This window comes from Chiloscyllium plagiosum, unplaced genomic scaffold (genome assembly GCF_037043375.1).
Source record: "Chiloscyllium plagiosum isolate Xiang-an unplaced genomic scaffold, Cpla_swu_hap1 HiC_scaffold_48, whole genome shotgun sequence".
Taxonomy (NCBI): Eukaryota; Metazoa; Chordata; class Chondrichthyes; order Orectolobiformes; family Hemiscylliidae; genus Chiloscyllium; species Chiloscyllium plagiosum.
This window is the reverse complement of record NW_028270186.1, coordinates 54923950-54944814: the sequence shown is the minus strand read 5'-3', so window position 1 is coordinate 54944814 and position 20865 is coordinate 54923950. Positions and strand designations below refer to the sequence as shown.

Genomic DNA, 20865 nt, shown 5'->3' with positions numbered 1-20865 from the left:
AACCATCGCCCCCTTGACGTTCAATGGTGTTACCGTCACTGAATCCCCCCTACCCCCCCCACTATCAACATCCTGGGGGTTCCCATTGAGAGAGAATCTAACCATCGCCCCCTTGACGTTCAATGGTGTTACCGTCACTGAATCCCCCCTACCCCCCCCACTATCAACATCCTGGGGGTTCCCATTGAGAGAGAATCTAACCATCACCCCCTTGATGTTCAATGGCGTTACCGTCACTGAATCCCCCCTCCCCCCCACTATCAACATCCTGGGGGTTCCCATTGAGAGAGAATCTAACCATCGCCCCCTTGACGTTCAATGGTGTTACCGTCACTGAATCCCCCCTACCCCCCCCACTATCAACATCCTGGGGGTTCCCATTGAGAGAGAATCTAACCATCACCCCCTTGATGTTCAATGGCGTTACCGTCACTGAATCCCCCCTCCCCCCCACTATCAACATCCTGGGGGTTCCCATTGAGAGAGAATCTAACCATCCCCCCCTTGATGTTCAATGGTGTTACCGTCACTGAATTCCCCTCCCCCCCCCCCCCCCACTATCAACATCCTGGGGGTTCCCATTGAGAGAGAATCTAACCATCGCCCCCTTGATGTTCAATGGTGTTACCATCACTGAATCCCCCTCCCCCCACTATCAACATCCTGGGGGTTCCCATTGAGAGAGAATCTAACCATCGCCCCCTTGACGTTCAATGGTGTTACCGTCACTGAATCCCCCCTCCCCCCCACTATCAACATCCTGGGGGTTCCTATTGAGAGAGAATCTAACCATCGCCCCCTTGACATTCAATGGTGTTACCATCACTGAATCCCCCTCCCCCCCCCCCACTATCAACATCCTGGGGGTTCCCATTGAGAGAGAATCTAACCATCGCCCCCTTGACGTTCAATGGCGTTACCATCACTGAATCCCCCCTCCCCCCCCAACTATCAACATCCTGGGGGTTCCCATTGAGAAAGAATCTAACCATCGCCCCCTTGACGTTCAATGGTGTTACCGTCACTGAATCCCCCCCCCCCCCCAACTATCAACATCCTGGGGGTTCCCATTGAGAGAGAATCTAACCATCACCCCCTTGACGTTCAATGGTGTTACCGTCACTGAATCCCCCCTCCCCCCCACTATCAACATCCTGGGGGTCCCCATTGAGTGGGAATCTAACCATCGCCCCCTTGACGTTCAATGGTGTTACCGTCACTGAATCCCCCCTCCCCCCCACTATCAACATCTTGGGGGTTCCCATTGAGAGAGAATCTAACCATCACCCCCTTGACGTTCAATGGTGTTACCGTCACTGAATCCCCCCTCCCCCCCCCCCACTATCAACATCCTGGGGGTTCCCATTGAGAGAGAATCTAACCATCGCCCCCTTGACGTTCAATGGTGTTGCCGTCACTGAATCCCCCCTCCCCCCCCACTATCAACATCCTGGGGGTTCCCATTGAGAGAGAATCTAACCATCGCCCCCTTGACGTTCAATGGTGTTACCGTCACTGAATCCCCCCTCCCCCCCCAACTATCAACATCCTGGGGGTTCCCATTGAGAAAGAATCTAACCATCGCCCCCTTGACGTTCAATGGTGTTACCGTCACTGAATCCCCCCCCCCCCCCAACTATCAACATCCTGGGGGTTCCCATTGAGAGAGAATCTAACCATCACCCCCTTGACGTTCAATGGTGTTACCGTCACTGAATCCCCCCTCCCCCCCCCCCCACTATCAACATCCTGGGGGTTCCCATTGAGAGAGAATCTAACCATCGCCCCCTTGACGTTCAATGGTGTTGCCGTCACTGAATCCCCCCTCCCCCCCCACTATCAACATCCTGGGGGTTCCCATTGAGAGAGAATCTAACCATCGCCCCCTTGACGTTCAATGGTGTTACCGTCACTGAATCCCCCCTCCCCCCCACTATCAACATCCTGGGGGTTCCCATAGAGAGAGAATCTAACCATCACCCCCTTGACGTTCAATGGTGTTACCGTCACTGAATCCCCCCTCCCCCCCCCCCCCCCACTATCAACATCCTGGGGGTTCCCATTGAGAGAGAATCTAACCATCGCCCCCTTGACGTTCAATGGTGTTACCGTCACTGAATCCCCCCTCCCCCCCCACTATCAACATCCTGGGGTTTCCCATTGAGAGAGAATCTAACCATCGCCCCCTTGACGGTCAATGGTGTTACCGTCACTGAATCCCCCCTCCCCCCCCCCCACTATCAACATCCTGGGGGTTCCCATTGAGAGAGAATCTAACCATCGCCCCCTTGACGTTCAATGGTGTTACCGTCACTGAATCCCCCCCCCCCCAGTATCAACATCCTGGGGGTTCCCATTGAGAGAGAATCTAACCATCGCCCCCTTGACGTTCAATGGTGTTACCGTCACTGAATCCCCCCTCCCCCCCCCCACTATCAACATCCTGGGGGTTCCCATTGAGAGAGAATCTAACCATCGCCCCCTTGACGTTCAATGGTGTTACCGTCACTGAATCCCCCCTTCCCCTCACTATCAACGTCCTGGGGGTCCCCATTGAGAGAGAATCTAACCATCACCCCCTTGACGTTCAATTGCCCCTTCCACCTCACCTTGAAGTTCACCTTCAACGCCGCTAGCTACAAACAAACACACCGCTAAACCGCAGCGGCCTGGCCCCTGCTGTGTACCCGCGACTCCGTGTGGCCAAATTCCTCCCCCCCCACATCTCCGTTTACTGAAGACAACGCCGTTAGGGGTCTGGTCTTGGACAAAAACGGGACGTTTCGCTCCAATCTCTCCATCCACGCCTGCGACAGGAAGGAGCAGGTCATTGAGGGAACGCCGCTCTCTGCAGCAACGGAGGCGACAGAGGGGTGCGGAGGAGGGGAGACGATCAGGAGCCACAACTCCCAGAGAGAGAGAGAGAGAGAGACAATCACCAACAATCTCTCCCGCCCCACCCCCGGGAGAGGGGAGTGAAGCAGGGGCTTGGTCCACATCCCATTATTGGCCATGGGGAATTGTCCCGTAGTGCCCAGGGATGTGCGGGTTAGGGTGGGTTGGCCGTGGGGAAATTGTCCCGTAGTGCCCAGGGATGTGCGGGTTAGGGTGGGATCGGCCGTGGGGAAATTGTCCCGTAGTGCCCAGGGATGTGCGGGTTAGGGTGGGTTGGCCGTGGGGAAATTGTCCCGTAGTGCCCAGGGATGTGCGGGTTAGGGTTGGATTGGACATGGGGAAATTGTCCCGTAGTGCCCAGGGATGTGCGGGTTAGGGTGGGTCGTCGTGGGGAAATTGTCCCGTAGTGCCCAGGGATGTGCAGGTTAGGGTGGATCGGCCATGGGGAAATTGTCCCCTAGTGCCCAGGGATGTGCAGGTTAGGGTGGGTTGGCCGTGGGGAAATTGTCCCATAGTGCCCAGGGATGTGCAGGTTAGGGTGGGTTGGCCGTGGGGAAATTGTCCCGTAGTGCCCAGGGATGTGCAGGTTAGGGTGGGATTGGTCGTGGGGAAATTGTCCCGTAGTGCCCAGGGATGTGCAGGTTAGGGTGGGATTGGCCGTGGGGAAATTGTCCCGTAGTGCCCAGGGATGTGCGGGTTAGGGTTGGATTGGACATGGGGAAATTGTCCCGTAGTGCCCAGGGATGTGCAGGTTAGGGTGGGATTGGCCGTGGGGAAATTGTCCCGTAGTGCCCAGGGATGTGCAGGTTAGGGTGGGATTGGCCGTGGGGAAATTGTCCCGTAGTGCCCAGGGATGTGCAGGTTAGGATGGGATTGGCCGTGGGGAAATTGTCCCGTAGTGCCCAGAGATGTGCAGGTTAGGGTGGGATTGGCCGTGGGGGAAATTGTCCCGTAGTGCCCAGGGATGTACAGGTTAGGGTGGATCGGCCGTGGGGAAATTGTCCCGTAGTGCCCAGGGATGTGCGGGTTAGGGTGGACTGGCCGTGGGGAAATTGTCCCGTAGTGCCCAGGGATGTGCAGGTTAGGGTGGGATTGGTCGTGGGGAAATTGTCCCGTAGTGCCCAGGGATGTGCAGGTTAGGGTGGGACTGGCCGTGGGGAAATTGTCCCGTAGTGCCCAGGGATGTGCAGGTTAGGGTGGATTGGCCGTGGGGAAATTGTCCCGTAGTGCCCAGGGATGTGCACGTTAGGGTGGGATTGGCCGTGGGAAATTGTCCTGTAGTGCCCAGGGATGTACAGGTTAGGGTGGATCGGCCGTGAGAAATTGTCCCGTAGTGCCCAGAGATGTAAAGGTTAGGGTGGGTTGGCCGTGGGGAAATTGTCCCGTAGTGCCCAGGGATGTGCAGGTTAGGGTGGGTTGGCCGTGGGGAAATTGTCCCGTAGTGCCGAGGGATGTAAAGGTTAGGGTGGGTTGGCGGTGGGGAAATTGTCCCGTAGTGCCCAGGGATGTGCAGGTTAGGGTGGATTGGCCGTGGGGAAATTGTCCCGTAGTGCCCAGGGATGTGTGGGTTAGGGTGGATTGGCCGTGGGGAAATTGTCCCGTAGTGCCCAGGGATGTGCGGGTTAGGGTGGGATTGGCCGTGGGGAAATTGTCCCGTAGTGCCCAGGGATGTGCAGGTTAGGGTGGATTGGCCGTGGGGAAATTGTCCCGTAGTGCCCAGGGATGTGTGGGTTAGGGTGGATTGGCCATGGGGAAATTGTCCCGTAGTGCCCAGGGATGTGCGGGTTAGGGTGGGATTGGCCGTGGGGAAATTGTCCCGTAGTGCCCAGGGATGTGCAGGTTAGGGTGGGATTGGCTGTGGGGAAATTGTCCCGTAGTGCCCAGGGATGTGCAGGTTAGGGTGGGTTGGCCGTGGGGAAATTGTCCCGTAGTGCCTAGGGATGTGCAGGTTAGGGTTGGATTGGACATGGGGAAATTGTCCCGTAGTGCCCAGGGATGTACAGGTTAGGGCGGGATTGGCCGTGGGGAAATTGTCCCGTAGTGCCCAGGGATGTGCAGGTTAGGGTGGGATTGGCCGTGGGGAAATTGTCCCGTAGTGCCCAGGGATGTACAGGTTAGGGTGGATTGGCCGTGGGGAAATTGTCCCGTAGTGCCCAGGGATGTGTAGGTTAGGGTGGATTGGCCGTGGGGAAATTGTCCCGTAGTGCCCAGGGATGTGCGGGTTAGGGTGGGATTGGCCGTGGGGAAATTGTCCCGTAGTGCCCAGGGATGTGCAGTTTCGGGGGGGGGATATGTGTAGAGTAATGGGGGGGAGGGGATCGGATCTGGGTAGGGATACCCTTCAGTGAGTGGGTGTGGACTGCAAACGCGGGAGAGTCTGGATTGAAAAGCGCTGGTGCTGGAAAAGCACGGCAGGTCAGGCGGCATCCGAGGAGCAGGAGCGCCCACGTTTTCAGTGCCCACGCGGCAGACAGACCTCCGCTGCCCTCTGTTTCCCGTCGGGAAGAGACACCGGAATTTGGAAACCCGTCCTGATGGAATCACGATCAGCGCTGTTACCGGACTTATTGAACGGACCCCTCGAACGTTGAACCTCTCTCTGTGGCAGTTCGACTGTATTCCGCGTTCTGTGCCGTTCCCCTGGCGCATTCTGTCGCTGGGCCGCGGAGCGCGCCGGCCTGTCACTGTATTTCCGTGCACACCACCACAATAAATCAGTCAATCACTCAATCTTTGGTCATCGGTGCAGCTCTGAGGGGTGGTACAAGCACAGAGGGAGCTCCGGGGGGCCCCGTGTGCATTGTGACATGGTAGGGGGGGCACGTGCCGTCCCCTTTCGGAGAGAGTGAACACTGGGTGGAGTTCAGCTCGCTGAGTGGAAGGTCCGTCCTCAGACGTTTCGCCACCGCACCGTGCGCAGCTCTGGTGCTAGTGACCCGCTTTCTTATTCCTGCGTCCTTGGGTCGCTGACGTCACTTCCTGCGAGTGGCGTCATTTCCTGCTCTGGAGATCGGGGACCAAGTCGATGCGTTTGTCGACCGAGTGCCATGCTGCGGGGAATGCCCGCGCGTGTCTCTGTTTGGCTTGTCCCAGGCTCGGATGTGTTGTCCCGGCCAGAGCGAGGGATGCTAGCGAGAGAGGAAACCCCCTGAAACGCATGAACAGAAAGTGGGTCATTAACACCAGCAGTTCACCAGGGGCTCAGTGATGATGTTATCTCAAAACGTCCAGCTGAGGTGGGGTGGCCCAACCTACACCCAGAACCTCAATCTGAGCCATAAATCTACTCATAGATTTGCACAGAGAGCTTCCAAGCACCTGTTGTATGACTAGCTAGCAGTCTCAGAGTGTACTAGAAAATTGGTAAACATCTAACATTTGGCTGTGAAGTAGATACCTGAGTTGTTTTGACCACAATTCAAATTTAACCCATCAGTTTAAACTATGCCCCAGGATACTAAAACCCAATCAAGTTCAAATTCGGTGTTTTTGCCAACATCGAACCAATGAGACGATCTGATGTTCGGAGGGGGATTAAAAAGCAGGCAGCTGGAAAAGTTAGAGAGAGAGAGAGAGCAAACTGTCATTGACAGAGTAGTGGCCAGAGAATCCAAGGTAGCTTTTCCACATGAAACGTTTTCACAGTAAAAGACATTAGACAACCCCGGGGAGATCTACAGCCGAAAGGAGGGGGACACGGGAGATGGCAGCCACTGTGCGGTCTTGATATTAAGTTGATGCCATTTTAATAAGTGTTTTGTTGGAACAGTATATTGTTATCGAGTTGGGGGCAGGTAACAAACTAAGTGATACGGAGTTAGGCGGGCAGGCAGGTCATACTCAGGAGGTGGGGAGGCTGCAGAGAGATTTAGACAGTTTAGGAGAGGGGTCCAAGAAACGGCTGATGAAATTCCACGTCAGGCCTTGCACTGTGGAAAATAAAACACACAGGCCTGGGCTATTTTCTAAACGGTGAGAAGATTCCTAAAGCCAAAGTACAGAGGGATCTGGGAGAGCGAGTGCAGGATTCTCTGAAGGTTGACTTGCAGGTTGAGTCCGTGGTTAAGAAAGCGAATGCAATGTTGTCATTTATCTCAAGAGGGTTGGAATATAAAAGCAGCGTTGTGCTACTGAGACTTTATAAAGCTCTGGTTAGGCCCCATTTGGAGTACTGTGTCTAGTTTTGGTCCCCACACCTCAGGAAGGACATACTGGCACTGGAGCGTGTCCAGCGGATGATCCCAGGAATGGTAGGTCTAACATACGAGGAACGGCTGAGGATCCTGGGATTGTATTTGTTAGAGCTTAGAAGATTAAGGGGAGATCTAATAGAAACTTACAAGATAATGTGTGGCTTTACTTTATTAGATTACTTACAGTGTGGAAACAGGCCCTTCGGCCCAACAAGTCCACACCGACCCTCCGAAGAGCAACCCGCCCAGACCCATCCCCCTACATTTACCCCCTTCACCTAACACTACGGGCAATCCAGCGTGGCCAATTCACCCTGACCTGCACATCTTTGGACTGTGGGAGGAAACCGGAGCACCCAGGGGAAACCCACACAGATACAGGGAGGAACGTGCGAACTCCACCCCTGAGGCGGGAATTGAACCCGGGTCTCTGGGGCTGCGAGGCAGCGGCGCTAACCACTGAGCCACCGTGCCAGCTTGGAGAGGGTGGACCCCGGGGGAGGTTGTTTCCCTTAGGCGGGGATACTAGGATTGGTGGGCACAGCCTCAGAATTAGAGGGGGTCAATTTCGAACGGAAACGAGGAGACCAGGGAGCCTGCGGAATTCATTGCCACGGAGCACGGTGGAGGCCGGGACGTGAAACGTCTTCCAGGGAGAGATTGATAAATTCTGAAGCTCACAAGGAATTAAGGGATTGGGGGAGAGTGCGTTGAAACGCCCATCAGCCGTGTTTGAATGGCGGAGTGGACTCGATGGGCCGAGTGGCCTTAGATCCACCCCAGCGTCTCAAGAGAAAGGGGGATGGGGAGAGCTTAGAGTTGTAAATAGTTGTTGTTTGACGATCACGTGGAATAAATTGAGATTAAATGGTGGAAGTCGTCCAGTTCTCTGTCATCCATACTTACACAGATGATGGGGCTTTTCTGGGGGGATGGATTAGTTAATGAAACATGTTGTAACAGCGTAGTTCTCTGAAGGTGGGCAAGGAATCAGCTCTTAAGGAGGTGGATAGAATCCCCGGGGTCCGAAACAGAGGCATTAAGTGAGACCGCAGCTCTGTCAATCCTCAGACAGACCATATTTGGAGAATTGTACTCAACTCTGGGCACCGTATTAAAATCCTGCAGAGAGCTCATAGGGGTTTCAGGAGTGTTGCTGAACAAAGAGACCTTGGAGTGCAGGTTCATAGCTCCTTGAAAGTGGAGTCGCAGGTAGATAGGATAGTGAAGGCAGCGTTTGGTATGCTTTCCTTTATTGGTCAGAGTATTGAGTACAGGAGTTGGGAGGTCATGTTGCGGCTGTACAGGACATTGGTTAGGGGCCACTGTTGGAATATTGCGTGCAATTCTGGTCTCCTCCCTATGGGAAAAATGTTGTGAAACTTGAAAGGGTTCAGAAAAGATTTACAAGGATGTTGGAGGGTTGGAGGGTGTGAGCTACAGGGAGAGGCTGGGGCTGTTTTCCCTGGAGCGTCGGAGGCTGAGGGGTGACCTTATAGAGGTTTATAAAATCACGAGGGGGACATGGATAGGGTAAATAGACAAGGTCTTTTCCCCCTGGGGTGGGGGAGCCCAGAACTAGAGGGTTATAAAATCACGAGGGGGACATGGATAGGGTAAATAGACAAGGACTTTTCCCCCTGGGGTGGGGGAGTCCAGAACTAGAGGGGCGAAGGTTTAGGGTGAGAGGGGAAAGATATAAAAGAGACCTAAGGGGCAACTTTTTCACGCAGAACGTGGTACGTGTATGGAATGAGCTGCCAGAGGATGTGGTGGAGGCTGGTACAATGACATTTGAAAGGCATTTGGATGAGGACGTGGATAGGAAGGATTTAGAGGGATATGGGCCAAGTCCTGGCAAAAGGGACTAGATTGGGGTTCGGATATGTGCGCTAGCATGGATGGGTTAGGTATGCTTTCTTTTATTGGTCAGTGCATTGGGAGGTCATGTATTGGTCAGGGCTACTCTGGTAATACCGAGCTCGATTCCTGTCTCCCCGCTACAGGAAGGATGTTGTGAAACAGTTCAGTAAAGGATGTCAGAGGGTTTGAGCTGCAGGGAGAGGCTGGGGCTGTTTTCCCTGGAGCGTCCGAGGCTGTGGGGGAACCTTATCGAGGTGGTGGAGGCTGGTACAATGACAACATTTAAGAGGCATTTGGACGGGGGAACGTGGATAGGAAGGGGTTTAGAGGGATATGGGCCAAGTGCTGGCTAGATTAGGTTGGGATATCCGGGTTAGCATGGACGAGTTGGGCCGAAGGGTCTGATTCCATGCTCTATGACTCTGCCAGAGTGATACCAGCAACGAGGGAGTTGCGATACAAGGGAAGGTGAGAGAGAGATTGGGCTAATTCTCCACAGAGCGGAGACGATTAAGAGGTGATCTTATCAAGGTGTTCAAAATTCTGAACCATTTTGTTTCCACTGGCTGGTATGTCAGTAATAAGCGGGACAATATCAGGATTGTCAGCGAGAGAGCTAGGAGTGAGATAAAGGGCGTAATAACTGAAAAAGGACTGACCGAGCTGTTTATAGACAGGCCCAGGAGTGGGCTCCATCTGTCTACACCCTGTCTGCACCGAATCTGAGGTGCAGGAGGCTGAAGTGAAACCAATAAGACATACAAAAGACGTTTGAAAATCATTGGAAACGAGACCAAATCGCCCACAATCGATGCATACGTCTTTGCGTCCACCACCCACCCTGCAGCGAGACCATAGCCTCACCCACCCAGACCAGGCATCATCCACCCACACTAGGCCTCTCCTACCCACACCAGGTCTCACATACCCAGATCAGGCCTCACCCACCCAGACCAGGCCTCATCCACACAGACCAGGCCTCTTCCACCCACACCAGGCCTCTCCTACCCAGAATAGGCCTCACACACCCAGACCAGGCCTCTCCCACCCAGGCTAGGTCTTTCCCACCCAGACCAGGCCTCATCCAAATAGACCAGGCCTTGCTCACCCAAACCAGGCCTTTCCCACCCAGACCAGGCCTTGTTCACCCAAACCAGGCCTTTCCCACCCAGACCAGGCCTTTCACACCCAGATCAGGCCTTGCTCACCCAAACCAGGTCTTTCCCACCCAGACCAGGCCTCTCCCACCCAGACCAGGCCTCATCCAAATAGACCAGGCCTCCCACACACAGACCAGGCAATATCCACCCAGACTAGGCTTCACTCAACCAGACTAGGCCTCTCCCACCCACACCAGGCCTTTCCCACCTAGACTAGGCCTCACACACCCAGACCAGGCCTCATCCAAATAGACCAGGCCTCACACACCCAGACCAGGCCTCTCCCACCCAGACCAGGCCTGGCATTGGATCTGCCCCGCACAGACATGGCCGACCCACCCACACACCCGCCATTATAATCCAGGGCAGCCCCGCTTAAAGATGGCCGACAGCCACGCCAAAGGAAGGCTGGCTGCCCCGCATAAAGATGGCCGACCCACCCGCCACACGTAAAACAACGAACGGGATGGAAGCCCCGCAGAAACATGGCGGACCCACATTTGTTCGAATCAACGGCGACGGTGCCCCGCACAAACATGGCCGAACGCCCGTTCCGATTTAAATCAACGGCGAAGGTGCCCCGCACAAACATGGCAGGCGCCCCTCACGTGTTTCTGCGAGGGCAGAGTGCCCAGCAAAAGGAGCCGATTGGCGGAGGGTGGGAGGGTGGGAGAGACGGCGTGTGATTGGCGGGGAGAGGCGGCGTCCGATTGGCGGAGAAGGGGAAGACCGGCGTCCGATTGGCGGAGGGCGGGGGAGGCGGGTACCGATCGCCGGAGGGAGGGATAGCCGGCGTCTGATTGGCGGGGAGACGGAGAGGCGGCGTCTGATTGGCGGAGGTCAGGAGAAGCGGCGTCCGATTGGCGGGGAGACCGAGAGGCGGCGTCTGATTGGCGGAGGGCGGTGAAGGCGCCAAAATGGCGGCGGAAGTGGAAGAGTTTGTCCGGGGGCTGGATCTGAGGTAAATAATAAAATACATTTAAATAATTCCTCAAAAAGACGGTCAGGATCCACCGGGATAATCACCACCTTCAAACCCCAACCGAACAACATCATCATTTTTTGGGTTTTTTAAAAAAAAAACAAAAAAAATGTTTTTCAAATTTTATTTTCCCACGAAATTAAATTTTTTAAAAAAGGAATTGGCAGCTGTCCCGAAATTCACCGGAAAATATCTTCGCCTTTCGCCTCAGAAAGTCACAATCTGCTTTAAATACTGTCAATTTTTCAAAAATATCATTAAATATCATTATATCTATAGATCCCGTTATTAAACATCATTAAATATCATATATCGGTGAATATTATCGATATAATTATATATCCCGTCATTAAACATCATTAAATATCATATATCGGTGAATATTATCTATATAACTATATATCCCGTCATTAAATATCATATATCGGTGAATATTATCGATATAACTATATATCCTGTTATTAAACATCATTAAATATCATATATCAGTGAATATTATCGATATAATTATATATCCCGCCATTAAACATCATTAAATATCATATATCGGTGAATATTATCGATATAACTATATATCCCGTCATTAAACATCATTAAATATCATATATCGGTGAATATTATCAATATAATTATATATCCCCTTATTAAATATCATATCGGTGAATATTATCGATATAATTATATATCCCGTCATTAAACATCATTAAATATCATATATCGGTGAATATTATCGATACAACGATATATCCCGTTATTAAATATCATTAAATATCATATATTGATGAATATATCGATATAACTATGTATCCCGTCATTAAACATCATTAAATATCATATATGGGTGAATATTACCGATATAATTATATATCCCGTTATTAAATATCATTAAATATCATAAATCGATGAATATTATCGATATAACTAACTATCCCGTCATTAAACATCATTAAATATCATATATGGGTGAATATTATCGATATAACTATATATCCCGTTATTAAATATCATATATGGGTGAATATTATCGATATAACTATATATCCTGTTATTAAATATCATATATCAGTGAATAATATCGATATAATTATATATCCCATCATTAAACATCGTCAAATATCATATATCGGTGAATATTATCGATATAACTATATATCCCGTTTTAAAATTTCATTAAATGTCATATATCGGTGAATATTATCGATATAACTATATATCCCATTATTAAATATCATATATCGGTGAATATTATCGACATAACTATATATCCCGCCATTAAATATCACCCGTCGGTGAGTATTATCGATATGGTTATATACCCTGCCGTTAAATATCACCCGTCGGTGAGTATTATCGATATAATTATAGACCCTGCCGTTAAATATCACCCGTCGGTGAGTATTATCGATATAGTTATATACCCCGCCGTTAAATATCACCCGTCGGTGAGTATTATCGATATAATTATAGACACTGCCGTTAAATATCACCCGTCGGTGAGTATTATCGATATAATTATATACCCCGCCGTTAAATATCACCCGTCGGTGAGTATTATCGATATAATTATAGACCCTGCCGTTAAATATCACCCGTCGGTGAGTATTATCGATATAATTATATACCCCGCCGTTAAATATCACCCGTTGGTGAGTATTATCGATATAATTATATACCCCGCCGTTAAATATCACCCGTCGGTGAGTATTATCGATATAATTATATATCCCCGCCGTTAAATATCACCTGTCGGTGAGTATTATCGATATAATTATATACCCCGCCGTTAAATATCACCTGTCGGTGAGTATTATCGATATAATTATATACCCCGCCGTTAAATATCACCCGTCGGTGAGTATTAGCGATATAGTTATATACCCCGCCGTTAAATATCACCCGTCGGTGAGTATTATCGATATAATTATATACCCCGCCGTTAAATATCACCCGTCGGTGAGTATTATCGATATAATTATATACCCCGCCGTTAAATATCACCCGTCGGTGAGTATTATCGATATAATTATATACCCCGCCGTTAAATATCACCCGTCGGTGAGTATTATCGATATAATTATATACCCCGCCGTTAAATATCACCCGTCGGTGAGTATTATCGATATAACTATATCCCCGCCGTTAAATATCACCCGTCGGTGAGTATTATCGATATAATTATATACCCCGCCGTTAAATATCACCCGTCGGTGAGTAATATCGATATAGTTATATACCCCCCGTTAAATATCACCCGTCGGTGAGTATTATCGATATAGTTATATACCCCGCCGTTAAATATCACCCGTCGGTGAGTATTATCGATATAATTATATACCCCGCCGTTAAATATCACCCGTCGGTGAGTATTATCGATATAATTATAGACCCTGCCGTTAAATATCACCCGTCGGTGAGTATTATCGATATAATTATATACCCCGCCGTTAAATATCACCCGTCGGTGAGTATTATCGATATAATTATATACCCCGGCGTTAAATATCACCCGTCGGTGAGTATTATCGATATAATTATATACCCCGGCGTTAAATATCACCCGTCGGTGAGTATTATCGATATAATTATATACCCCGCCGTTAAATATCACCCGTCGGTGCGTATTATCGATATAATTATATACCCCGGCGTTAAATATCACCCGTCGGTGAGTATTATCGATATAATTATATACCCCGCCGTTAAATATCACCCGTCGGTGAGTATTATCGATATAATTATATACCCCGCCGTTAAATATCACCCGTCGGTGAGTATTATCGATATAATTATATACCCCGCCGTTAAATATCACCCGTCGGTGAGTATTATCGATATAATTATAGACCCACCGTTAAATATCACCCGTCGGTGAGTATTAGCGATATAATTATATACCCCGCCGTTAAATATCACCCGTCGGTGAGTATTATCGATATAATTATATACCCCGCCGTTAAATATCACCCGTCGGTGAGTATTATCGATATAATTATATACCCCGCCGTTAAATATCACCTATCGGTGAGTATTAGCGATATAATTATATACCCCGCCGTTAAATATCACCCGTCGGTGAGTATTATCGATATAATTATATACCCCGCCGTTAAATATCACCCGTCGGTGAGTATTATCGATATAATTATATACCCCGCCGTTAAATATCACCCGTCGGTGAGTATTATCGATATAATTATATACCCCGCCGTTAAATATCACACGTCGGTGAGTATTATCGATATAATTATATACCCCGCCGTTAAATATCACCCGTCGGTGAGTATTAGCGATATAATTATATACCCCGGCGTTAAATATCACCCGTCGGTGAGTATTAGCGATATAGTTATATACCCCACCATTAAATATCACCCGTCGGTGAGTATTAGCGATATAATTATATACCCCGCCGTTAAATATCACCCGTCGGTGAGTATTATCGATATAGTTATATACCCCACCGTTAAATATCACCCGTCGGTGAGTATTATCGATATAGTTATATACCCCGTCGTTAAATATCACCCGTCGGTGAGTATTAGCGATATAATTATATACCCCGCCGTTAAATATCACCCGTCGGTGAGTATTAGCGATATAATTATATACCCCGCCGTTAAATATCACCCGTCGGTGAGTATTATCGATATAATTATACACCCCGCCGTTAAATATCACCCGTCGGTGAGTATTATCGATATAATTATATACCCCGCCGTTAAATATCACCCGTCGGTGAGTATTATCGATATAATTATATACCCCGCCGTTAAATATCACCCGTCGGTGAGTATTATCGATATAATTATATACCCCGCCGTTAAATATCACCTGTCGGTGAGTATTATCGATATAATTATATACCCCGCCGTTAAATATCACCCGTCGGTGAGTATTATCGATATAATTATATACCCAGCCGTTAAATATCACCCGTCGGTGAGTATTATCGATATAATTATATACCCCGCCGTTAAATATCACCCGTCGGTGAGTATTATCGATATAATTATATACCCCGCCGTTAAATATCACCCATCGGTGAGTATTATCGATATAATTATAGACCCTGCCGTTAAATATCACCCGTCGGTGAGTATTATCTATATAATTATATACCCCGCCGTTAAATATCACCCGTCGGTGAGTATTATCGATATAGTTATATACCCCGCCGTTAAATATCACCCGTCGGTGAGTATTAGCGATATAATTATATACACCGCCGTTAAATATCACCCGTCGGTGAGTATTATCGATATAATTATATACCCCGCCGTTAAATATCACCCGTCTGTGAGTATTATCGACATAGTTATATACCCCGCCGTTAAATATCACCCGTCGGTGAGTATTAGCGATATAATTATATACCCCGCCGTTAAATATCACCCGTCGGTGAGTATTATCGATATAGTTATATACCCCGCCGTTAAATATCACCCGTCTGTGAGTATTATCGATATAATTATATACCCCGCCGTTAAATATCACCCGTCGGTGAGTATTATCGATATAATTATATACCCCGCCGTTAAATATCACCCGTCGGTGAGTATTAGCGATATAATTATATACCCCGCCGTTAAATATCACCCATCGGTGAGTATTATCGATATAATTATATACCCCCCGTTAAATATCACCCGTCGGTGAGTATTAGCGATATAATTATATACCCCGCCGTTAAATATCACCCGTCGGTGAGTATTAGCGATATAATTATATACCCCGCCGTTAAATATCACCCGTCGGTGAGTATTATCGATATAGTTATATACCCCGCCGTTAAATATCACCCGTCGGTGAGTATTATCGATATAATTATATACCCCGCCGTTAAATATCACCCGTCGGTGAGTATTATCGATATAATTATCTACCCCGCCGTTAAATATCGCCCGTCGGTGAGTATTATCGATATAGTTATATACCCCGCCGTTAAATATCACCCGTCGGTGAGTATTATCGATATAGTTATATACCCTGCCGTTAAATATCACCCGTCGGTGAGTATTATCGATATAATTATATACCCCGCCGTTAAATATCACCCGTCGGTGAGTATTATCGATATAGTTATATACCCCGTCGTTAAATATCACCCGTCGGTGAGTATTATCGATATAGTTATATACCCCGCTGTTAAATATCACCCGTCGGTGAGTATTAGCGATATAGTTATATACCCCGTCGTTAAATATCACCCGTCTGTGAGTATTATCGATATAGTTATATACCCCGCTGTTAAATATCACCCGTCGGTGAGTATTAGCGATATAGTTATATACCCTGCCGTTAAATATCACCCGTCGGTGAGTATTATCGATATAATTATATACCCCGCCGTTAAATATCACCCGTCGGTGAGTATTATCGATATAATTATATACCCCGCCGTTAAATATCACCCGTCGGTGAGTATTATCGATATAGTTATATACCCCGCTGTTAAATATCACCCGTCGGTGAGTATTAGCGATATAGTTATATACCCTGCCGTTAAATATCACCCGTCGGTGAGTATTATCGATATAATTATATACCCCGCCGTTAAATATCACCCGTCGGTGAGTATTATCGATATAATTATATACCCCGCCGTTAAATATCACCCGTCGATGAGTATTAGCGATATAATTATATACCCCGCCGTTAAATATCACCCGTCGGTGAGTATTATCGATATAATTATATACCCACCGTTAAATATCACCCGTCGGTGAGTATTATCGATATAATTATATACCCCGCCGTTAAATATCACCCGTCGGTGAGTATTATCGATATAATTATATACCCCGCCGTTAAATATCACCCGTCGGTGAGTAATATCGATATAGTTATATACCCCGCCGTTAAATATCACCCGTCGGTGAGTATTATCGATATAATTATATACCCCGGCGTTAAATATCACCCGTCGGTGAGTATTATCGATATAATTATATACCCCGGCGTTAAATATCACCCGTCGGTGAGTATTATCGATATAATTATATACCCCGCCGTTAAATATCACCCGTCGGTGAGTATTATCGATATAATTATATACCCCGCCGTTAAATATCACCCGTCGGTGAGTATTATCGATATAATTATATACCCCGCCGTTAAATATCACCCGTCGGTGAGTAATATCGATATAGTTATATATCCCGCCGTTAAATATCACCCGTCGGTGAGTATTATCGATATAATTATATACCCCGCCGTTAAATATCACCCGTCGGTGAGTATTATCGATATAATTATATACCCCGCCGTTAAATATCACCCGTCGGTGAGTAATATCGATATAGTTATATATCCCGCCGTTAAATATCACCCGTCGGTGAGTATTATCGATATAATTATATACCCCGCCGTTAAATATCACCCGTCGGTGAGTATTATCGATATAGTTATATACCCCGCCGTTAAATATCACCCGTCGGTGAGTATTATCGATATAGTTATATACCCCGGCGTTAAATATCACCCGTCGGTGAGTAATATCGATATAGTTATATACCCCGCCGTTAAATATCACCCGTCGGTGAGTATTATCGATATAATTATATACCCCGCCGTTAAATATCACCCGTCGGTGAGTATTATCGATATAATTATATACCCCGCCGTTAAATATCACCCGTCGGTGAGTATTATCGATATAATTACAGACCCTGCTGTTAAATATCACCCGTCGGTGAGTATTATCGATATAATTATAGACCCTGCCGTTAAATATCACCCGTCGGTGAGTATTATCGATATAATTATATACCCCGGCGTTAAATATCACCCGTCGGTGAGTATTATCGATATAATTATATACCCCGCCGTTAAATATCACCCGTCGGTGAGTATTATCGATATAATTATATACCCCGGCGTTAAATATCACCCGTCGGTGAGTATTATCGATATAATTATATACCCCGCCGTTAAATATCACCCGTCGGTGAGTATTATCGATATAATTATATACCCCGCCGTTAAATATCACCCGTCGGTGAGTATTATCGATATAATTATAGACCCTGCCGTTAAATATCACCCGTCGGTGAGTATTATCGATATAATTATATACCCCGCCGTTAAATATCACCTATCGGTGAGTATTAGCGATATAATTATATACCCCGCCGTTAAATATCACCCGTTGGTGAGTATTATCGATATAATTATATACCCCGCCGTTAAATATCACCCGTTGGTGAGTATTATCGATATAATTATATACCCCGCCGTTAAATATCACCTATCGGTGAGTATTAGCGATATAATTATATACCCCGCCGTTAAATATCACCCGTCGGTGAGTATTATCGATATAATTATATACCCCGCCGTTAAATATCACCCGTCGGTGAGTATTATCGATATAATTATATACCCCGGCGTTAAATATCACCCGTCGGTGAGTATTAGCGATATAGTTATATACCCCACCATTAAATATCACCCGTCGGTGAGTATTAGCGATATAATTATATACCCCGCCGTTAAATATCACCCGTCGGTGAGTATTATCGATATAATTATATACCCCGGCGTTAAATATCACCCGTCGGTGAGTATTATCGATATAATTATATACCCCGCCGTTAAATATCACCCGTCGGTGAGTATTATCGATATAATTATATACCCCGCCGTTAAATATCACCCGTCGGTGAGTATTATCGATATAATTATATACCCCGCCGTTAAATATCACCCGTCGGTGAGTATTATCGATATAATTATATACCCCGCCGTTAAATATCTCCCGTCGGTGAGTATTATCGATATAGTTATATACCCCGCCGTTAAATATCGCCCGTCGGTGAGTATTATCGATATAGTTATATACACCGCCGTTAAATATCACCCGTCGGTGAGTATTATCGATATAATTATATACCCCGCCGTTAAATATCACCCGTCGGTGAGTATTATCGATATAATTATATACCCCGCCGTTAAATATCACCCGTCGGTGAGTATTATCGATATAATTATATACCCCGCCGTTAAATATCACCCGTCGGTGAGTATTATCGATATAATTATATACCCCGCCGTTAAATATCACCCGTCTGTGAGTATTATCGACATAGTTATATACCCCGCCGTTAAATATCACCCGTCGGTGAGTATTAGCGATATAATTATATACCCCGCCGTTAAATATCACCCGTCGGTGAGTATTATCGATATAGTTATATACCCCGCCGTTAAATATCACCCGTCGGTGAGTATTATCGATATAGTTATATACCCCGCCGTTAAATATCACCCGTCTGTGAGTATTATCGATATAGTTATATACCCCGCCGTTAAATATCACCCGTCGGTGAGTATTATCGATATAGTTATATACCCCGTCGTTAAATATCACCCGTCGGTGAGTATTATCGATATAGTTATATACCCCGCCGTTAAATATCACCCGTCGGTGAGTATTATCGATATAATTATATACCCCGCTGTTAAATATCACCCGTCGGTGAGTATTAGCGATATAGTTATATACCCCGTCGTTAAATATCACCCGTCTGTGAGTATTATCGATATAGTTATATACCCCGCTGTTAAATATCACCCGTCGGTGAGTATTAGCGATATAGTTATATACCCTGCCGTTAAATATCACCCGTCGGTGAGTATTATCGATATAATTATATACCCCGCCGTTAAATATCACCCGTCGGTGAGTATTATCGATATAATTATATACCCCGCCGTTAAATATCACCCGTCGGTGAGTATTATCGATATAATTATATACCCCGCCGTTAAATATCACCCGTCGGTGAGTATTATCGATATAGTTATATACCCCGCTGTTAAATATCACCCGTCGGTGAGTATTATCGATATAATTATATACCCCGCCGTTAAATATCACTCGTCGGTGAGTATTATCGATATAATTATATACCCCGCCGTTAAATATCACCCGTCGGTGAGTATTATCGATATAGTTATATACCCCGCTGTTAAATATCACCCGTCGGTGAGTATTAGCGATATAGTTATATACCCTGCCGTTAAATATCACCCGTCGGTGAGTATTATCGATATAATTATATACCCCGCCGTTAAATATCACCCGTCGGTGAGTATTATCGATATAATTATATACCCCGCCGTTAAATATCACCCGTCGATGAGTATTAGCGATATAATTATATACCCCGCCGTTAAATATCACCCGTCGGTGAGTATTATCGATATAATTATATACCCACCGTTAAATATCACCCGTCGGTGAGTATTAGCGATATAATTATATACCCCGCCGTTAAATATCACCCGTCGGTGAGTATTATCTATATAGTTATATACCCCGCCGTTAAATATCACCCGTCGATGAGTATTTGCGATATAATTATATACCCCGCCGTTAAATATCACCCGTCGGTGAGTATTATCGATATAATTATATACCCCGCCGTTAAATATCACCCGTCTGTGAGTATTATCGATATAATTATATACCCCGCCGTTAAATATCACCCGTCGGTGAGTATTATCGATATAGTTATATACCCCCCGTTAAAAATCACCCGTCGGTGAGTATTATCTATATAATTATATACCCAGCCGTTAAATATCACCCGTCGGTGAGTATTATCTATATAATTATATATCCCCGCCGTTAAATATCACCCGTCGGTGAGTATTATCGATATAGTTATATACCCCGCCGTTAAATATCACCCGTCGGTGAGTATTATCGATATAGTTATATACCCCCCGTTAAATATCACCCGTCGGTGAGTATTATCGAAATAGTTAT

At 46.9% G+C, this 20865-nt stretch overlaps 1 protein-coding gene across 1 annotated transcript in view; it reads left to right on the top strand.

Moving 5' to 3' along the window:
- Positions 1–11022: 11022 nt before the first annotated feature.
- hirip3 (HIRA interacting protein 3) overlaps positions 11023–20865 on the top strand; it is a 74681-nt gene continuing 64838 nt past the window's right edge. The window contains exon 1 of the mRNA XM_087984364.1: positions 11023–11072. Coding sequence (XP_087840490.1) covers positions 11029–11072 — 44 coding nt within the window. The 5' untranslated portion in view covers positions 11023–11028. The remainder of the gene's footprint in view (positions 11073–20865) is intronic.